The sequence below is a fragment of the Ornithorhynchus anatinus genome, chromosome X1 (assembly GCF_004115215.2).
Source record: "Ornithorhynchus anatinus isolate Pmale09 chromosome X1, mOrnAna1.pri.v4, whole genome shotgun sequence".
In the NCBI taxonomy this organism is placed as follows: domain Eukaryota; kingdom Metazoa; phylum Chordata; class Mammalia; order Monotremata; family Ornithorhynchidae; genus Ornithorhynchus; species Ornithorhynchus anatinus.
In genome coordinates this window covers 104,602,663-104,622,335 of record NC_041749.1, presented here as the reverse complement: position 1 = coordinate 104,622,335, position 19,673 = coordinate 104,602,663, and the positions used below count along the sequence as shown (strand labels likewise).

Below are 19,673 nucleotides of genomic sequence, written 5' to 3'. Positions count from 1 at the left end.
TGGGATCAGAACCCATGACCTGACTCCCGGGTCCATGCTCTATCCATTATGCCATGCTGCTTCACTTCTCTGTGCCTCAGTTTCTTCATCTGTAAAATGGGGATTAAAATTCTACTCCCCCCTACCTAGACTGTGAGCCCCATGCAGGATAGGGACTGTGTCCAACCTGCTAACTTTCTATCTACCCCAGTGCTTAGAACAGTGCTTGGCACATAGGGAGCACTGAACAAACACCATAGTAATGGCGATACTAAGCACTGGGTGACCGTTCAAGCTTAGATGTCTTTCATTTTGGGGCTCACAGTGGATTCAGGGACTCATTTTAGCAGTCATTGGAAGCCTACCCCCCTCCACCCTCCAAGTGCAAACTCCCTCCAGATGTATGGGCATTTCAGTAAGAAGCCATTTTACAGTGATGGCTGTAGGATCTAGGCTGTAGGATGGCTGTAGTCTAAGATGTAGGAGTTGAAAGCTACATAATCGTGAATCCCCAAAAGCTTTCTACTTCATTTCGTTAAGGCTGCGAGTAAGGTTGTTGAGATATTCTTGGGGTAGACATCAGTATTTTATTGAACACCTACTATTTCCTGATTTCTGTCACTGAAGACCAAGAAGAGAGAGTAACTTCAGTTCTTTCCAAGCTAGAATGGATTGAGGTCATGGTGGAGTTGAAGGTTGGTAGGAACCACACCTCCCCGTACCTCAGGTTGACTAATCATTCATTCATTCATTCATTCAATCATATTTATTGAGCGCTAACTGTGTGCAAAGCACTGAACTAAGAGCTTAATTGCCTCCAGCACAGTACTGACCTGCTTGGAGGGAGGCAAATCAACCCTTTCTTACCTAGAAGGGTTTATCCTGCCTTGGGATTGGGAAATGTGCGGTGAGAATAATGGGGATGGGGGTAGGCCCCGGAAACTAAGAGGAGAAGAAATTGAGGGTTTTCAAGGTTCTGATTCTGCCAGAAAGGACAAAAGGGAAACACAGCTGTATGTCGGAATTTTCATTCTTTTAGACTCAAGTAATGCCACGTGTACGGCTTTCCTCTTTCTACTCGTTCTTTCTCAGGGCACTGCTGTTGAAGCATTCATGAGTAAATAGCTTGGCTCTATTTATAAGAAGTGAAATACTCTTCTAAGGGAAAGAGGGTGTTTGAGACATTTCCATGGCTCTCTTCCAATGTAACCCATGCTCTATTCCCTCTGTTTACCCCCTAGGGTGTTGGCAGAGTAAAGCAGCTGTAGAACCAAAGAAACATCTTCTAAATATAAAATACAAAGAAAAACTGGTTTAACCATATTATGTCTGAAAGTTGAATAATCTGGAACATACCCTTTTCCACGGTCACTAAGCATTTTATATATCTTTCTCCTTATGTCATAAGAGTGCAGTAAAACTTCATTAATTTGGACTTCAACTGGAATCTATGACAGTTCCATCTTCTGCTTCTTGCCCTTGCCCTTTCCACTACTGCCAAAGGAATTTAAGCTTTGATCTGAAGCAGAAAGCGTGTATTAGTCATACTGTGGCTTAATGTGCTAATTAAGCTGGAAGTAGCAGGAACCCGATTGATCATAGTTATTGAGCACTTACTGTGTGCAGAGCACTGTACGAAGCGCTTGGGAGAGTACAGTATAACAGGTGGTAAACACATTCTCAGCCTGTAACAAGCTTACAGTGTAGAGGGAGAGACAGACATTAATAAAAATAAATTATGGGTATGGACATAAGTGGATATGGAAGGGAGTGGGAGAAGAGTCAGAGAGGGCCTAGTCGGGGAAGGCCTCTTGGAGGAGATGTGCCTTCAGTAAAGCTTTGAAGTGGGGGAGAGTGATCGTCTGCCTGATATAAAGAAGGAGGGCATCCCAGGCCAGAGGCGGGACGTAGGTGGGAGGTCGGGGGTGAGATAGACGAGATCGAGGTACAGCGAGTAGGTTGACATTAGAGGAGCCAAGTGTGCGGGCTGGGTTGTAGTAGGAAAACAGGGAGACAACAATGGGGAAATCAGATAGGGAACAGAAGAGAAGACTCCCACTCTTATTCTAGTGAAAGTGGGACTGAAAGCCCACTCCCACAGCAATGGGTAATCAGTCAGTCAACCAATGGTTGAGGGTTTACTGTGTGCAGACCCCTGTACCGAGTGCATGGGGGAGAGTACAGTGCCGTAGAGTTAGACATGATCCCCACTCTCAAAGAGGTTACAGTCTAGTCGGGGAGGCAGACGTGTTAAAATCAGTTTCAGCTAGGGGAAGCAGCAGAGTATAAAGATATACGCATAAGTGCTGTGGGGCGGGGTTAACCAAGTGCTTCCTGGGGGTACAGACCCAAGTGTATAGGCAATGCAGAGGGACGGCAAATAGGATGGGTAGAGAATAATAATATGATGGTACTTGTTAAGCGCTTACTATGTGCCAGGCACTGTTCTCAGCGCTGCGGTAGATACAAGATAATCAGGTTGGACACAGTCCCTGTCCCACATGGGGCTTGCAGTCTTAATCCCCATTTTACAGACGAGGTAACTGAGGCCTAGAGAAGTGAAGTGACTTGCCCAAGGTCACACAGCAGACAAGTGGCTGAGACGTTAGGGAAGGCCAGTAGTAAAACGGCATTTTAAAAAGGCTGTTACAATTTGGATTTAATGAAGTTAGAATAGATTCAGATCCACTTCAGCCTGGATTAGCTTTAGGCAGTTGCCACTGAAATTCACCTAGTTTTACGGGCTGGTTCGAGGATCTGGGTGTGATCGAGGCACAGACACACACAGAATCAGTATCACAAGCAGATTTATTTAGGGAGCTGTTGAAAACCCACGTGTCTCTTCTGTGGAGGCCCCAGGACGTAGGTGGACACCAACTTAACTCGACAGTGTGGCCCCTCCGCAGTCGGTCCAGTACTGACTTCCCTCAGCTAACACTTAGCCTTCTATCTACTGATTTCTGGCTCTCCGCTTAGCCACGTGGTCCTTTGGCATCCTTTGGCACGAGATCGTTCTGCAAATGGTGCATTCTCCCATGTGGAGGTGTTGTCTCTGTCTCATGGGCCATATGGGGCCGTACGTGTGTTGTACACGTAGAGGACGTCCTTGGGAGCTTTGCTTCTTCCTGTGGTTTGGCTGTATTCCCACGACAAACTCAGGGAGTAGAACTGAGACATTCCCTATCTGTCCCTCCTCCCGTATAAATGTCTCCCGAGCTCTCCTATCCCTCATGTGTTTTGTATAGCTGTTTGGGTCTGTGCACCCAGCTTTTTAAATGCTAATAAAACCCAACTCTGAAGAATTATAAAATTGGGAGTTCATTTAGGATTAGGGGAGGAAATGCTGTTGGTTGCTTAAAGCAAGAGAAAGGAAATCAAGAATGTAGAGGAGAATAGATGCAAAAGACAGTTCCTGCCCTCATGGATTTTACAAATCTACCAGGGATACAGGAGGCCATAGAGTTAGTTACAAATAATGGGAGCGGGGGAGAGCTGTAGTAGCCAGAGTTTGGAGAGACAAGTAAATGACCAAAAAAGGGAATAAAAGAGTATATGGATCACTATGTTCACAAGTGCTAAGGATTATGCTGTATTCAGTCAGTTCTTCTATAATGTATTCCTAGAGAACCTTGTGTTCAAGAAAGCTCCTGTTTGGTACTCATACCTTGGTCGACACAAAGGACACATGCAAAGTGTTTCAGGACACGTGCAAAGTGTTTCTTCCAAAACGGCAACACGCTGTATCCAAACAGACGTGTGTTGTGAGAAGAACGTTCTCTAATTCCTCAGTAGCATTCTGTCCAAGATGAAAACACATTATGGAAGAACTGCCTGGACATAAGTGTTAAGGATGGTTCAGCAGACCTAAGTGTTTAATCACTCTACTCCTGATTGGCTTTAAGTGAATCGGGTAATCTCTTGGTACCGCAATTGAAAAAAAGTATGGTCATCTCTGGGTAGACATGTCCTAAAACACTTGAGAGGAAATGTGGAAAAGCGGTTACTTCCTATGGATCCCACTTCTGCCAGGCTCTTTCCGATCCCAGTCGAGCAAGCAATTAATAAATCCAGGGGAAGGTTTGACCGGTGTTGGGGAATCTCAGTGGGTCGACATTTAAATGGGTCGCCAAGTAGCACTGAGCCCACTGGACTACAAATCCTAAAAAGATTGTGAAAGAACACTTTTGAGATGATTTGGAAGAAGTAGCTCTTGGTTTTAAATTCTGTAGGTTAATGTGTTGAATCCCCTCATAGGATGTTTTTAAGATCTTGTTTCCAAAATGTCTCCCAGCTCCATGGTGATCCGCGACCTCACCTTGCGGAGTGCTGCCAGTTTTGGATCCTTCCACCTGATTCGCCTGCTGTATGATGAATACATGTTTTACCTGGTTGAGCATCGGGTTGCTGAAGCCACAGGGGAGACGCCAATTGCTGTCATGGGCGAGGTGAGTACTCTCTCCGTCAAAGTGTTGATGTCTCTGCCCGAGAATGAAAATGTCTCTGGGCTGTTGCCCTGTTTCCTGTTTTTATCAATCGTTGCTCTCATTTTGGATCTATAAGCGTGCAGTCTCATAAAGATGAAGTATTTGAAGCCAGTGAACATTTACTCATAACTTCTGAAGAGAAAATTGCCGGTTAGGCTGCCAAGTTAATAATTGTCTTTTAAAAACACAACTTATATATGGAGAAATGCAAGGGGCCGTGGGGGGGGAGGGGTAGATAGATTCCTGTGGTAAACTACAGGTTGAAATTCAGAGTCATGCTAGGTTGTAGGAGACCCAAATGCCTCTTGACGAGGGCTTTTCCATAAATCCTTCCTGTTCATACTAATTTTCACACTAATCTAAAATGTTAAAATGAAATACGGTGGGGGAAAGTTATTTTATTCATTCATTCATTCATTCATTCAATCATATTTATTGAGTGCTTACTGTGTGCAGAGCACTGAACTAAACGCTTGGAAAGTACAATTCGGCAACAGTTAGAGACAATCCCTACTCAACATTGGGCTCACAGTCTAGAAGGGGGAGACAGACAACAAAACAATAAGCACAGGGCCTAGATTCAGATTCCTAGGCCATATTACCTCCCATTTAATAATCCCTCCTAGAGAGAGAGAGAGAGAGAGAGAGAGAGAGCGCTCAAAGAATTAATTAAATCTACCACATGACTTTGCCTTTAAACCACCCTGTATGGTCTGACCACTTCTTTTGCCTTCCAGTCAGAGGTTCTTTTCCAGATTTGGACCCTCACTAACATATCTAATGTTCTCTCAGGTTTTCTTCCACTATCTTTTCCTGCCATTATGGTCCCTTGTGCTTGCAATTTCTCTACTTGTGCATCTGAGTTTTTCTTGTGTCCCTCATAGAAAGCAAACTCCAAGGGGCCAAGGACCATATCTTGTTTTCTCCTCTGAAGCACTCTACAGTCCAGTCTTTTCCCCATTATAATTCTCTTCTTTAGGCATTCTCTTGCAATCGTGCTATTTAATTTTCATGCTGGTATTTTTTACAGCTCCTTAAAAGTAATGCTCCAAAGTTTACCTTAGCTTAAGCACCTCCCTTCCTCTCTCACTTAACCTCTGAGTAATAATGTGTGATAATTGTTGAAGACTTGTACTGTTCTAAGTGCTGCGGGAAATACCTTACCATATCATCAGGTCAGACACAATCTCTGTCCCACATGGCTCACAGTCTAAGGGGAAGGTAAATATTTTGACTGACTTGAATAGAGTGATGAGAAGCCCATTTCAATTTAGCATTAATGATGGACTGAATAAGATGTCCAAGATAGCACTTTGAAAATAAAGTGGTTATGTATATACACTTAAAAAACTAACTCTAAATCTCTAATTATTTGTATATATTTACATCCAGTTCTCTTGTAATGCAAGGATTGCATTACTGTAGAATCCCCTTCAAAATATGTTTTAATATCTCATCCGAAGCTGCATGTGTGCACACAACCACTCCTTCTCACACTCTAGCACAATATATCCAAACAGAATCAATCAATCAGTAGTATTTATTGAGCACTTACTGTTTGCTGAGCACTGGGCCAAGTGCTTGGGAGAGTACAATAGAGTAAGTAGACATGATCCCTGGCCTCAAGGAGTTTATAATCTAGCAGGAGAGATAGCCAAAACACAGAATGAAACGGTGATTAAAAAACAAAAAACAAATGCAGTAAGTATAGTTACATTGCTATTTGGTCCTGAAACTATATGTGTTGGATTTTTTAAATCACTGTTTAGAATATATTTATGTTTGTATTGGTCATTTTTTCGGCTCCTGGGGATATATAAATGCCCTTTATGGGATTTCCCATGGAAAATACTGCTTCATTTTGTCCTCTTTTGCACTACTTTTATGGGATAAATTAAGAGGGGACAGAGGTGGGAGGGTGGGATGAGAAGGTGAACTTCCGAGGCTGAAGAGTGCAAGCTGGGGTGTAGTAGTAGAAGAGAGTGGAGAGATAATGGTGATGAGTGCCTTAAAGCCAATAGTCAGGAGTTTCTGTTTGATGCAAGGATGAATGGGTAATCATGGAAGGTTTTTGAGGAGTGGAGAGACACTTGCAGAATGACATTTTAAAAAGATGATATAAGTAGCAGAGCGAATACGGACTGGAGAGGAGAGAGCATGGAAGCAAGGAAACCACTGAGGAGACTGATACAGTAATCAAGCTGGGTCATTCATTCATTCATTCGATCGGATTTATTGAGCACTTACTGTGTGCAGAACACTGTATTAAGCGCTTGGGGAAGGGCAATGTGACAGTAAACAGACACATTCCCTGCCCACCACAAGTTTACAGTCTAGAGGGGGAGACAGACATTAATATAAATAAATGCATTACAGATATGGACATAAGTGCTGTGGGGCTGGGAGAGGGGAGCAAGTCTGGGTGATGCAGAAGGGAGTGGGAGAAGAGGAAAGCGGGGGCTTAGTCAGGGAAGTCCTCTTGGAGGAGATGTGCCTTCGATAAGGCTTTGAAGCGAGGGAGAGTAATTGTCCGATCTGAGGAGGGAGGGTGTTCCGGGCCAGAGGCAGGATGTGGGCGAGGGGTCGGCGGCGAGACAGCCAAGATCAAGGTTCACTGAGAAGGTTAACATTAGAGGAGCGCAGTGTGCGGGCTCGGTTGTAGTAGGAAAGTAGCGAGTAGGAGGTGGGAGGGGCCAAGGGTTAATACAAGCACCTGGGCCGGGATGGAGGCCATTTTTCTTTCCTTATGGTATTTGTTAAGCGCTTTACTATGTGCCAGGCACCGTACTAAGTGCTGGGGTAGATACAGCTAATCAAGTTGATCACAGTCCATGTCCCACATGAGGCGCACAGTCTTACTCCCCAATTTAGAGACGAAGTAACTGAGGAACAGAGAAGTTAAGTGACTTGCCCAAGGTCACACAGCAGACAAGTGGTGGAGCCAGGTTTAGAACCCAAGTCCTGTTCACTCCCAGGCCCATGCTCTATCCATTAGGCCACCACACTGCTTTGCTTGATTGGAGAAGAAGAGGTACATCCAGGAAATGCTGTGGAAAAGAAAACAGAATTTAGCCACAGACTGAATGTGAGGCTCGAAAGAGAGCAAGTAATCAAGAAACAGGTTGAGGGCTTCGAAAACAAAGAGGATGGTGGTGTAGTAGCAGAGGATTTGGTAGGGAAGATGCAGAGTTCAGGTTGGGGTATATGCCTATGCTCAGGAGAGTCAGGAAAACCGGGAGAGAACTGTTGGCAAGACCAAAGTTAGATAGCATTTTCAGGAGGAGGGAGTGATCCATAATATCAAAGGCAAGCTGAGAGGTTCAGTGGATAAGGACAGGGTAGAGTCCATTAGAATTGGCAAGAAGGAGATCATTGGTGAACTTGGAGAGAACAGTCTCAGGGCAATAAAGAAGGGTGGAAACCAGATTGTAGTGGGCCAAGAAGGAGGTTCAGAGAGAGAGGAAGCAGAGGCAGGCAGTGAATGTATACGACCGATTCCGGGAGTTTAAACAGGAGCGAGAGCCCGAAAATGGGGCAATAATTGGAGGGTGCAATCCTTCTTAATATGGGAGAGAGGTGAGTGTGTTGGAAGGTAGAGGAAAAAGAACCATCAGAGATTAAGCGATCGAAGGTGGTGGTTAGGGAAGGAAGAAATGCTGCTTCTCTGTATTGTACTGTATTACGCTTGGATTTCCTGGCCTGCTTGAAGGAACTGAATTGAAGGTCACTGTCAGGAGATAGCCCTGCGTGCTGTGGGTCTTTGTGGGTCTCCAGTGGTGGCCTGTGGATAAGATGTTGGCTGCTTACCAACATGGGTTTGACTAATCCCACACTGACCCAGCCTCAATTGTGCCTAAACCGATAGATTTTGATCAGTAAATAGAGTCGTGCCTGCCGGCCCCACATGAAGAGTGAGAAGAGACAGTCTTTTTTCCCCAGTAGATGGTGCAATTGCTACTAAAGCAGAAAGTTCCTTCCGAAGACTAGATTTGAGTTTGAGAAATCAGCTTCGTTTGCCAGATTGGCAGGCGACAGGTTTCAGGAGTCGTGGATCAACCTACCCAGTCTAGTCAGCAAAGCTGTGCTGGTATCTGGTCCTCTTTGATAGCCTCGATTCCTAGACCTGAGGGAACATCCAGCTTTTTGAGCATTTTCATCGGCATCAACCAAAAGCCGCACTCAACATCAAAGACGGGAGAGAATCACCAACAGCAAGGTGCTGGAGATCACCACGGCCCAGCTCTGCTGAATGAGACACAGAGAACAGCAGAGAAGCAGCGTGGCTCAGTGGAAAGAGCCCGGGCTTGGGAGTCAGAGGTCATGGGTTCGAATTCCGGCTCTGCCACTTGTCAGCTGTGTGACTGTGGGCAAGTCACTTCACTTCTCTGTGCCTCAGTGACCTCATCTGTAAAATGGGGATTAATTGTGAGCCTCACGTGGGACAATATGATTACCCTGTATCTCCCCCAGCACTTAGAACAGTGCTCTGCACGTAGTAAGCGCTTAACAAATACCAACATTATTATTATATCCAAGAAGCTGCTGTATTGTGAACTGAAATGGGAAATTTCTAGGCGAGGAGGGCTCTCCACCCCACATTCTCTTTATTCTGCATTATACTTTATCTGTATTTCAGTTCTTTCTTTCACCTCTAGACCACAGTCTCGTTGAGGGCAGGGAACGTGTCTACCAACTCTGTTGTATCGTGCTCTTCAAAGCGCTTGCAACACAGTAAATGCTCAGTAAAAATGATCGACTGATCGACCCTTTAATTCTAACCATAGCGACCGCCATCAAAACGCACTTCCCTCGATGATGATGATGATAGTATTTGTTAAGCACTTACTATGTGCCAGGTAGTTGGGAGGGGTCAGTGGCGGCTGCCGAGGCTCAAACAAGCACTTAAGCACTTCGATACTCACCCCGGCCCCACACAGCACATATGTGCGTATCCTTAAACTCTGCTGTTTCCCCTCTCTGGAATTGATTCTAACAATCAATCTGTCATATTTATTGAGTGCTTACTGTGTGCAGAGCGCTGTACTAAGTGCTTGGGAGAGTACAACATAACAATATAGCTGACACGTTCCCTGTCCGTTCTAATGTCTGTCTCCCCCTGTAACCTTCTTGTGGGCAGGAATCACGTCTACCAACTCTGTGTCATTTACTTTGCCAAGTGCTTACTACAGTGCCCTGCCCACAGCAGGTGCTTGGTAAATACCACTGATTGATTGATTGATGAAAGATGAAAGAAAGAAAAACCAAAATACCCAATGACAGAGTCCAGCTCTGTACAAAAGGGGTGTGGCAGGAGAGCAAAAACGTGGCAGGGAACGGGGAGGCAGGGGGCTGGTACTAATTATGGTACTTGTTAAGCGCTTACTATGTGCCAAGCACTGTTTTCAGCACTGGTGTAGATACAAGCTAGTCGGGATGGACACATAGGGCTCACAGTCTAAGTGCTGTTGAAAGTGTGAGCCCTGAGCCCCATATGGGACAGGGACTGTGTCCAACCTGATTAACTTGAATCCACCCCGGTGCTTAGAACAGTGCTTGACGTGTAGTAAGCGCTTAACAAATACCATAAAAAAAAGAGCTTCCTCCTTCAGCAAGGTCTAGTCCATTGCAGTGCCTCACAAATGAGGGGACTGAAGGAGTGAAGGTGAGAGATTTCAGAGACAGAAGCTGGCGTTTGAAATAAAACTCAGGAATCCTGCAATCGGCCTTGTGTCTAGTAACCCGAGGCCCTGACCACAGGGATGTGCAGAGGCGAAAAGAAAGCTGCTGTTCAGCCTAACTTGGACTGATCTTCCGTTGTGGAAAAATCACTATCCTAGTCAGCAGAACCAGCTTCTCCTTCGGCAACCTCCTGCAAAGACTCATAATCATATTACAAGTCCTCATTTAGTTGGTGCCTGTGGGGTTATGCTTGGAAATACTTTAGTGATGTTTAACTTTCGGTGTATAACGCGTAAAGGAATTTCATATTATTTTTTCAGAGGTTTTGGAACTGATACTAAGCTGTAATAGGCAATCCCATAGGAAAAAGTACCCAATTCAACCACGTTTTCAAGGAACGTGACCCTACTGTATCGTGGTGTATGCTTGGATACATGTACACATGGTTGAGATGAACTTCAAAAATAATCTGCAATTGGCAAAGCCTTTTACGTTGTGAAGCAATTGTGTACAATTCTTAGACCTACAAAAATTGTGCACAATTTTTAACAACTAGAATACACCAGGAACAGCAACAGCAGATGAGGTCACTGAGGCACAGAGAAGTGAAGTGACTTGCCCACAGTCACACAGCTGACAAGTGGCAGAGCCGGAATTTGAACCCATGACCTCTGACTCCCAAGCCCGGGCTCTTTCCACTGAGCCACGCTGCTTCTCTGCTGTTCTCTGTGTCTCATTCAGCAGAGCTGGGCCGTGGTGATCTCCAGCACCTTGCTGTTGGTTCAACTCTGTTGAACTGTGCTCTCCCGAGTACTTAGTACAGTGCTCTGCACACAGTAAGGACTCAATTTCTAGACCCTAAGCCCGTAGCGGGCAAGGATTGTCTCTCTTTGTTGTCGAATCGTACTTTCCAAGTGCTTAGTACAGTGTTCTGCACACAGTAAGTGCTCAATAAATACGATTGAGCGAATGAATAGCTGTAACTAATTGATTGCTTTCCCATGGATGTCTGTATCTTGCCCTGTATTGATAGTGGTTGCCTGTGGGTGGATGATTAGAGGCATATGACACCCATGTGTCAATCCCCATAACGTTAGCTCGGTGCTGTACATTAGATTGGTTTTGTATAGATTCAGGCCAAAAAACAATATTTTCTGGCAGAAGATTATTTGAACAAATGGTCCTGCCCTATGCAAGCGTGGTTAAAGTTAATAAACGTTTCCTAGGCAATAATATTCTTGGTAAATGATCCCTCTGAATCATCGGAAGTCTTGCTGTAGCATGAGTGATGCCAGTAACTCACTGTGACAAGGTTTTTATTGTAACTATATTGATGATGCTTACTACTAATGGATGCTTACTATTTGCTAAGTTTTGGATAGATATAATCAATTCAGACACAGTCCCTGTCCCTCATCAATCAATCAATGGTATTTATTGCATGCTTACTTTGTGCAGAACACTGTACTAAGCACTTGGAAGAGTTGAACAGATTTGCTAGATACGATCTCTGCCCTTGAGGATCTTACTGTGGTTCGCAGTCTAAAGGGGAAGGAGAACAGGTATTTAATCCTCATTTTACCAGTGAGGAAACTGAGCCCCAGAGAAGTAACTTGCCCATGGTCCCACAGCAGGTGTATTCTAGTTGTTAAAAATTATGCACAATTTTTGTAGGTCTAAGAATTGTACACAATTGCTTCACAAAGTAAAAGGCTTTGCCAATTGCAGATTATTTTTGAAGTTCATCTCGAGAAAATAAAATCCCCTCCCTCCACCCCCTTTCCTCTCTCCATCTAAGAGACTAAAACAGTTCAAAGAACAGTATGGATTGTAAGCTACTGGTGGGGAGGGAATGTGTCTGCCAATTCTGTTGTATTGTACTCTCCCAGGTGCTCAGTACAGTGCTCTGCACATGGAGAGTGCTCAGTAAATACCATCGACTGATTGATCACAAGTGGCAGAGCTGAGATTACAGCCCAGGGCTCCTGACTCCCAGAGTCAGACCACGCTAGCCATGCTGCTTCTCATTAGCTCAGAAAGCTGCATAGTGTTGTTCTCAAATGACATGCGTTTGAATGCTTATGTGAACTCATAAAGTAGCCAACAAGCAATTTGCTAGTTCTCTTTTCCAGGATTTTTACTCCTCTTAAACTGAGGAATTCTTTTTCTTCTTTTTTTTCTTTAGTTCAATGACCTTGCTTCCTTGTCAGTAACACTGCTGGATAAAGGTGGGTTCTCACATTTATTTGTTTATTTTTACTGGCTGTAGTATTCTGCTGTCCACCAAAGGAGATTGAGATTTAGTCTGCGGGATTGTCCTCCCTCTTTCCAAGCCCACAATGAACCTGGTGAATGAGGGGGACAGGCTAGGGTGAGACAGCAGGGCAGCATCAAGCCCAGTGGATGGAGGGGGCAGTAGGTGGGGAATCCCACATGGATTGGGTCTATGTTTTCCTAAACTGAAAAAGTGGTCCAGGAAATCTGCCCCATAGCCGGATCCCTGCCTGGTGTCCCTTCCTTAGAAAGAGTTAAGAGACCGATTAACTCAGTGATTAAGGTCCTGAACACCCTTACCCTTACTCTTCACCTCCTCTTTCTCAGATGGCTCCTTCCCCTCGGCCTTCAAACTCACCCAAGTCCTGTGTATTCTAAAAAAGCCTCCTCTGGTTCCCCTAGCCTCTTCAAACTATTGCCCCGTCTCCCTCCTCCCTTTCACGTCCTACCTCCTAGAAAGGATGATCTGCATCCACTGCCTTCACTTTGTTGCCACTAACTCTCTTCTTGAACCTCTACAATCAGGTTTCCACCCCCTTCACTTCACCGAGACTACTCTCCAAAGTCACCAACGACCTCCTCATAGTCAAGTTCAACAGGCTCTACTCTGTCCTAATCCTCCTCGAGCTCTCTGCCACCTTCGACACTGTTGACCACCCTCTTCTCCTTGGAACACAATCAGATCTTGGTTTTGCCAACGTGGTACTCTCCTGGTTCTCCACCTACCTCTCCAACTGCTCCTTCTCAGTTTCTTTTGCTGGTTCATCTTTCACCTCTTATCCCCTAGCAAGACTCTGTTCTGGATCCCCTACTCGTCTTGGTCTGCAGTCAGTCTCTCAAGGAGCTCAACCACTGGCGTGGCATTTATACACCTCTATGCAGATGATTCCTAAATCTACCTCTCAATCGGTCAGTGGTATTTATTGAGCTCTAACTATGAGCAGAGCACCATACTAAGCGCCTGGGAGAGAACAATATGAAACAATTTGTGGACACATACTCTGCCCACCAGGAGCTTGCAATCTAGACGGGGAAACAGACATTAAAATAATTGTGGATATATCTATGTAAGTGCTGGGGGACTGAGGATGGGGTGAATTCCAGGTGCAGAGGCAAGGCAGGAGGGAGGAGGACTAGGGAAAATGAGGGTGTAGTCAGGGAAGGCCTCTTGGAGGAGATGGGATTTTAAGAAGGCTCTGAAGATGGGGAGAGCGGGGGTCTCTCAAGCCCTGACCTCTCCCTTCAATCTTAATCTCTCCTGGCTTCCAATGCTACTTCAGTCAATCAACCAGTAGTATTTACTGAGCACCTAGTATGTACAGAGCACTGTAGTAAGCATCTAGGAGAGTACAACAAAACCAACATGCATGATTCCCTCCCTCAGAGAGCTTACAGTCTAGCTGGGGAGATGGGCACTAAACTCAATTACAGATGAAAGAAAGTAGTAAAGTACATAAATGCTACAAGGTGTTGTGAGTATTTGAAGTGGCAGTTGGGGAATACAAAGTGTGGAGATTAGACATTAATTAGGGGACAGTCCAAGAGGTGATGTGGTTTCAGAAGGATTTTGAAGGTGGAGAGAGCAATAGCCAGTTAGAGTTGAAGAGGGAGGGAGTTCCAGGGAGGGGGAAGAATGTGAGCCAGTGGTTGGCACCAGGAGAGATGAGAACGAGGCACCGTGGGTAGGTTGCCTGGAGAGGAATGAAGAATATTAGCTGAGATGTGGGAAGGAGAAAAGAGTAGATAAGTAGGAGGGAGAGAATTGAGTGCCCTAGAGCCAACGGTCACAAGTTTCTGCTTGATGCAGAAAGGAATGGGCATCCATTTAAGGGTTTTGAGGCACAGGGAGACTTGTGTTTTAGACAAACGATATAGGTGAAGCATGAACTGGAGAGGGGAAAGACCAGAGCCAGGGAGATCAGCATGGAGGGTAGATGTCCCACTGGCATCTCAAACTCACTGCGTCCAGAACGGAACCACTCATTTTCCCTCTGAAACCCTTCTTTCTTCCCATCTTTCCCATCTCTGTAAATAACACCATCATCCTCCGTGTCCCAGAAGCCTACAAATCCTGGTATCATCCTTAATTCTTTTCTTTCAGCCCCCTCACATTTGGTCTCTTGCCAAATCTCAACAGTTCTTTCTCCAAAACATTTCCTGGATCTTCCCCTTCCTCTCCATCCAATCAGCCACTACCATGGTTTCACATCACAGTTCAACTCCTCGTGGTACTATCAACCTCCTTGTGGCCTCCCTGCCTCCAGCCTCTTCCTTCTTTGGTCTGGAATCTGTGCTGCTGCCTGGGTCATCTCTCTGAAGCAGCGTGGCCTAGCGGAAAGAGCCCGGGCCTGAGAGTCAGAGGACCTGGGTTCCCAGCCCCGGCCCCCACCACTTGCCTGCTGTGTGACCTTGGGCAAGTCCCTTAACTTGGCTGGGCCTCAGTTGTAAAATGGCCCAGGATTCAATTCAGTAATTCCTACTTGGACCGTGAGCCCCAGGTGAAACAGGGACTGCGTCTGACCTGATTAACTTGTATCTGGAACAGTCCCTGACACATAGTAAGCACTTAACAAGTACCTTAAAAAAGCAGCCAACAACCATCATTCAGCACACATCTCTCCACTCCTCATAAGCCTCCAGTGGCTGCTCTTCTTCGTCCACATCAAACAAAAATGCCTTACCGTTGATTTCCAGGCTTTCCACCAGCTTACTCCATTTTATAGGTAAGCTCTTCTTGTCATCCACTCTGTCCAACTTGTACTCTTCATCCCTTCCAAGCTCACCTCCTAACTGTTCTCTCTCACCCCTCGATCATACCATTCCCCACCCCCCCACCCGCCAGGCCTGGAATTACCTCACCATCCAAATCCACCGGCTCTTCAAAGCCCCCCTAAAATCCCACCTCCTCCATCTAGCCTTCCCCAGTTTAACAGCCAACACCCGTCTTCTCAACCCGGTTACCGCCTCTAGCACTTAGGTATTTATTTATGCCCATGCTCGGCTCGTGGAGCTACGCGAATATTCTGTCGGTCACCCAATTGTTTATTCTGGTTCCACTATTTATAGATATTTTTATGGCACTCTCCTTTAGAGTGTAAGCTGCTTGAGGCCAACGAACATATTTCTGCTATTCTTTCGCAAGTGCTCAGGGCGTGCCTGACTCCCAGTAAATACCCCTGCTACTATTACTAAACTGGGAGCCATGAGCATTTGGGAATGCCAATGTAGCAAGGTACATATATATATATATGTGTTCCCTCCAGTCGTCTAAATGAATGTTCACGGACCAGCGCCGACCTTGACTCCATGGTAGGTCATGTCCAGTCCAGCGATTAGTTATCCATCAGACGCCTCGTTAATCCGAGAAACAGGCCTAGGTTGGGCAGGGGTGGGAAGAGGCCCCCAGTGGCCCAGGAGGGCTTCAGGAGCTGAGCTTTGGCCCTCGGCCACCAGCTGTTTGTATGAGAAAGGAAAGGACGAGAGAGGATTGGGGGTAGGGGGAAGGGCAGGTTTTTTTGGGGGGTGGCTGTGTTTGGCTGGAAGTCTTTCTTCCAACCCCTCCCAACCTCCAACGCTCTGCATCGCTGGAAAAGACTCACTGTATAATGACCGCTCTTCCTCTTTTTTCTGTTGCTGAAACTGCAAATCGCCTTCATCAGATGACCTCAGTGACCTCGGAAGTGAAGCAGAAGCAGATTCCCAGAGCATGAGTGAGCCACCGGTGAAGAGGGAGCTCAGTGACCCAAGCCACTCACTGCAGGAAATCTAGCACTTTTAACATGCTTTTAGCAGAAGAAATTTCCAAACATTTCATAAAATCTTGAATTTATTTTTTCTTGTTCTCAAGATATTAGTGCCTCTCTTAGTTTATTTTTCTGTTTACTTCTCAAGAAAGGGCTGGAGAGGTGGCCCTAGTTATATAGAAATAATGTAGTATTCTTAAAGGGGAAAGCAGTTTATGAAGCAGGACAGAAATGCAGATTGGAAGTGGAGATGGCATCCTATGAAAAGAAGTCCACCTCTAGGTCCACTCCTCTTGAATGCATTTTCTCCTCTGGCATTGCAAGATCCAGGGGCCAAGTCCAGAACAAATTGATAGTCATATTTGAGATGACAAAAGTTTCAAGAGGAATTTGCTTCAGTGTTTTAGGGTTCCCCTCATCATCATCACATAAATGCACATTCATTCATCTGTTCCCAGTTTTCACCATGACTGCAAAGCAGGCAGAGCAGGGAAGGAAAGTGACCATGTCCTCTGCTTCACCGCATATATGCCTGTTAGACGTTATTATCCAGGTTGGTCACATAGCTCACGCTCTATAGCGAAGGTGAAATGGTCTCTTTGTTTATAAGTGAATGGGATGATTTTCCCGACTATGCATGATGTTTGCATAGATTCCTTTCAGGTTCTGTTGGGTTTCATTGACGGAAACGTTCTCTCCGTGACCATTTCACCTGCTGAGCAGCGGATTGGATCTGAGGCGAATAGGCAGACTTAGAACTTGTAATATCCTGATGTGGGCTGGACAGTTTCTGCCTGACTCTAGAAATACCAAAGGATTTTATAGAAATAGCTAGCCTCCAACTTCATTCTAGCTTCTGCCTAAGCTCTAAAGCCTATTGGTGTGAAGACAAAATTAAAGCACAATATAGCCTTTAGATAACCTTCTTTTGGGGCGGGGAGAAGAAAACAATAGCCAATAAGCTTCAACAGTTGGATGTATATGAGTTGGAAGGGGGGGGTGGGAGGGTTGTTTGTTTGTTTGTTTGATTTCACTGCTCTCTCTAAGGTCATATGTTTCATCATGACAAATTCCTGAGTACCTGCACTAAGAGTAAACCGAATCAGGGTATTCGTTCCCGTGTTGTGACTTCCAAAGCCAGCTAACCTGTTCACTGTTATTCTAGTTTCCTAGCCAGAAGAGAAACAAAGTCCTCAAAGTCAGTCATCCTGAGCTAATAATCCTTGAGCGGTCTGGAGGCTGATGGTCCGAGGACAGGCCTTCTTCTGGCTTCCTCCATTCAACTGCAAAGCATTCTCTTTATAATCTGGAAAACGTTCCATTTCAAGTTTTTCAAAGTCACTGACACGTAACGTTTGCCTTTTACTAGCTGTGCGGTAACAATACTGTATTGGAACTTGCTGTAAACAAACAAACAAAAATCCCTTCTGGTTTAGTAAGTTCTATCTTAAGAAATATAATAGTTTATTTTCAGAAGCGTGTTTATATTAGTAGTTTTGTGTTCAGAAACATGTTTATACTGTTAGTTTTGTGCTCAGAAACATGTTTATACTGGTAGTTTTGTGTTCTGTTTTGTTTTGCAAAACTTCCTTCTAAATGTGCTAGGGTATATTCTCTCTCAAATACTTTTCTCGTTCATTCGTGCAGAAGGTACTAACACGACTGATGCCATTTTCATTTATTACTGGAGAAGTGGAAGGAAAAGGAGTAAGGTGGTAACCCACCCCTCCATTCCTATTCGCAGAAGAAGCCTAGCTGAAAGTGTACGTTGAGGATGAGGGAAAAGCAGAGAAAAGACATTTTTTATTTTAAAAACAACCTAACAGTTTAAAATGTTTGTCTTGTTCGGTGTTTTAAGACTCTAAATTTTGTTTTATCTGAAAGAAGTTTTAAGCAATACCTCCTTTTCTGGAAGAAATTGATGTTACTTGTCAGTCATGTCATTTTCATGGAATTGGTTTCTCTCTAAGATCGTGACCAATAAGGAAATACGTTTCCATCTAACGCTAAAGTATATTCCTTTGTAAGATTCCAACAAGGAGACATTAGAAAAGAATAAAGTACAGGTGTGAACTACAGTGAAATATATTCATTCAACTGCTTTGATAAGTGCCAAAATTGATGGGCACAATCTTGTTTACACTTTTATAGCAGCAATAAACATATTTGATACACCTGTTTCTGAAACAGACCCTGCTGCGAGCTAAGATGTTCTTTTTCAATCGCTGCGTTCCCAGGGACATTACACTTGGCTTCCCCAGGCCTGGCCTCTGGGAGAGCTACTTTTGGTCAGGGGACCTTTCCCAGTGGAAGCACGGTCCACGGAGGCGATGTGGCTGATGCCGCCCCTTACCTCCAGCCCCCACCCCCAGTTTTCTGACCTGGACTCCCAGACTTGCTCATTCAAGATCTGTCAAGACCTGAGAGGTTCCAGTTGGGGCTGGAAAGACCCCAAGTAGGGCCTTTTGGGCCTGTTAGCTCTTTGAAGCCCGTCCTCTCCCAACTGTCACACCACCAGCCCCTAAAATCCCTGCTCCCTTCTTAACCCCATGCTCAAAATGAAAAATTGGCACTTTTGAGTGGAGGCGCCTTAATGGTTCTAATCATGGGGACTCTGGGCCCATCGGGCAAAGTGAAATCATAGTCTCAGAGACTTTGGCAAATACATTGTCCCATAATACCACCCGACTGCCCCACGGTCTCTCAGAACTCCATGGGATGGGAAACTTCCACTGTAGTCGCTCTCCATGTCCTAGGTTTCGGGTACATGTGCACAGCCGTCTCGTCCAACAGTGCTACATTCAGACAGGGGTGTGTCATGGGACGAATGGTCCCTTATTCTCCCATCAAATTCCAAACAAAACCCAGAGTAGAAACACACATTTCTACTGTCCCACCCAGGCTGCCTACTAATGGTTAAACTGCTCTCATAGGGGTCTTTACCAAGATTCATTCGTAGCAGTAGTAGTCATAATAATAATAATAATGATGATGATGGGCATGTTTATTAGGCACTAACCATGTGCCAAGCACTGTTCTAAGCACTGGGGTAGATACAAGGTAATCAGGTTGTTCCACGTGGGGCTCACAGTCTTAATCCCCATTTTCCAGATGAGGTAGCTGAGGCGCAGGGAAGTGACTTGCCCAAAGTCACACAGCGTGGCTCAGTGGAAAGAGCCCGGGCTTGGGAGTCAGAGGTCATGGGTTCTAATCCCGGCTCCATTGCTTGCCAGCTGTGTGTCTTTGGGCAAGTCACTTAACTTCTTTGTACCTCAGTTTCCTCATCTGTAAAATGGGGAATAAAACTTTGAACCCCATGTGGGACAAATTGATCAGCTTGTATCCCCCCAGCACTTAGAATAGTGCTTTGCACATAGTAAGCGCTTAACAAATACCACCATTAGTTAATAAGCGGCAGAGCCGGGATTAGACTCCCAAACCCATGCTCTTTCCACTAAACCACGCCACTTCTCTAGTGATAGCATTTATCTAAGCACTTACTACACGCTGGGAA

General features: G+C 45.2%; 1 protein-coding gene across 2 annotated transcripts in view; it reads left to right on the top strand.

Annotated features, from left to right (window-relative positions):
* RFX2 (regulatory factor X2) overlaps positions 1 to 18,350 on the top strand; it is a 180,094-nt gene extending 161,744 nt beyond the window's left edge. For both annotated transcript variants that reach the window (XM_029051839.2, XM_029051837.2), the window contains 3 exons: positions 4,271 to 4,424; positions 12,328 to 12,370; positions 16,076 to 18,350. In XM_029051839.2, coding sequence (XP_028907672.1) covers positions 4,271 to 4,424; positions 12,328 to 12,370; positions 16,076 to 16,185 — 307 coding nt within the window. In that variant the 3' untranslated portion in view covers positions 16,186 to 18,350. The remainder of the gene's footprint in view (positions 1 to 4,270; positions 4,425 to 12,327; positions 12,371 to 16,075) is intronic.
* Positions 18,351 to 19,673: the final 1,323 nt, after the last annotated feature.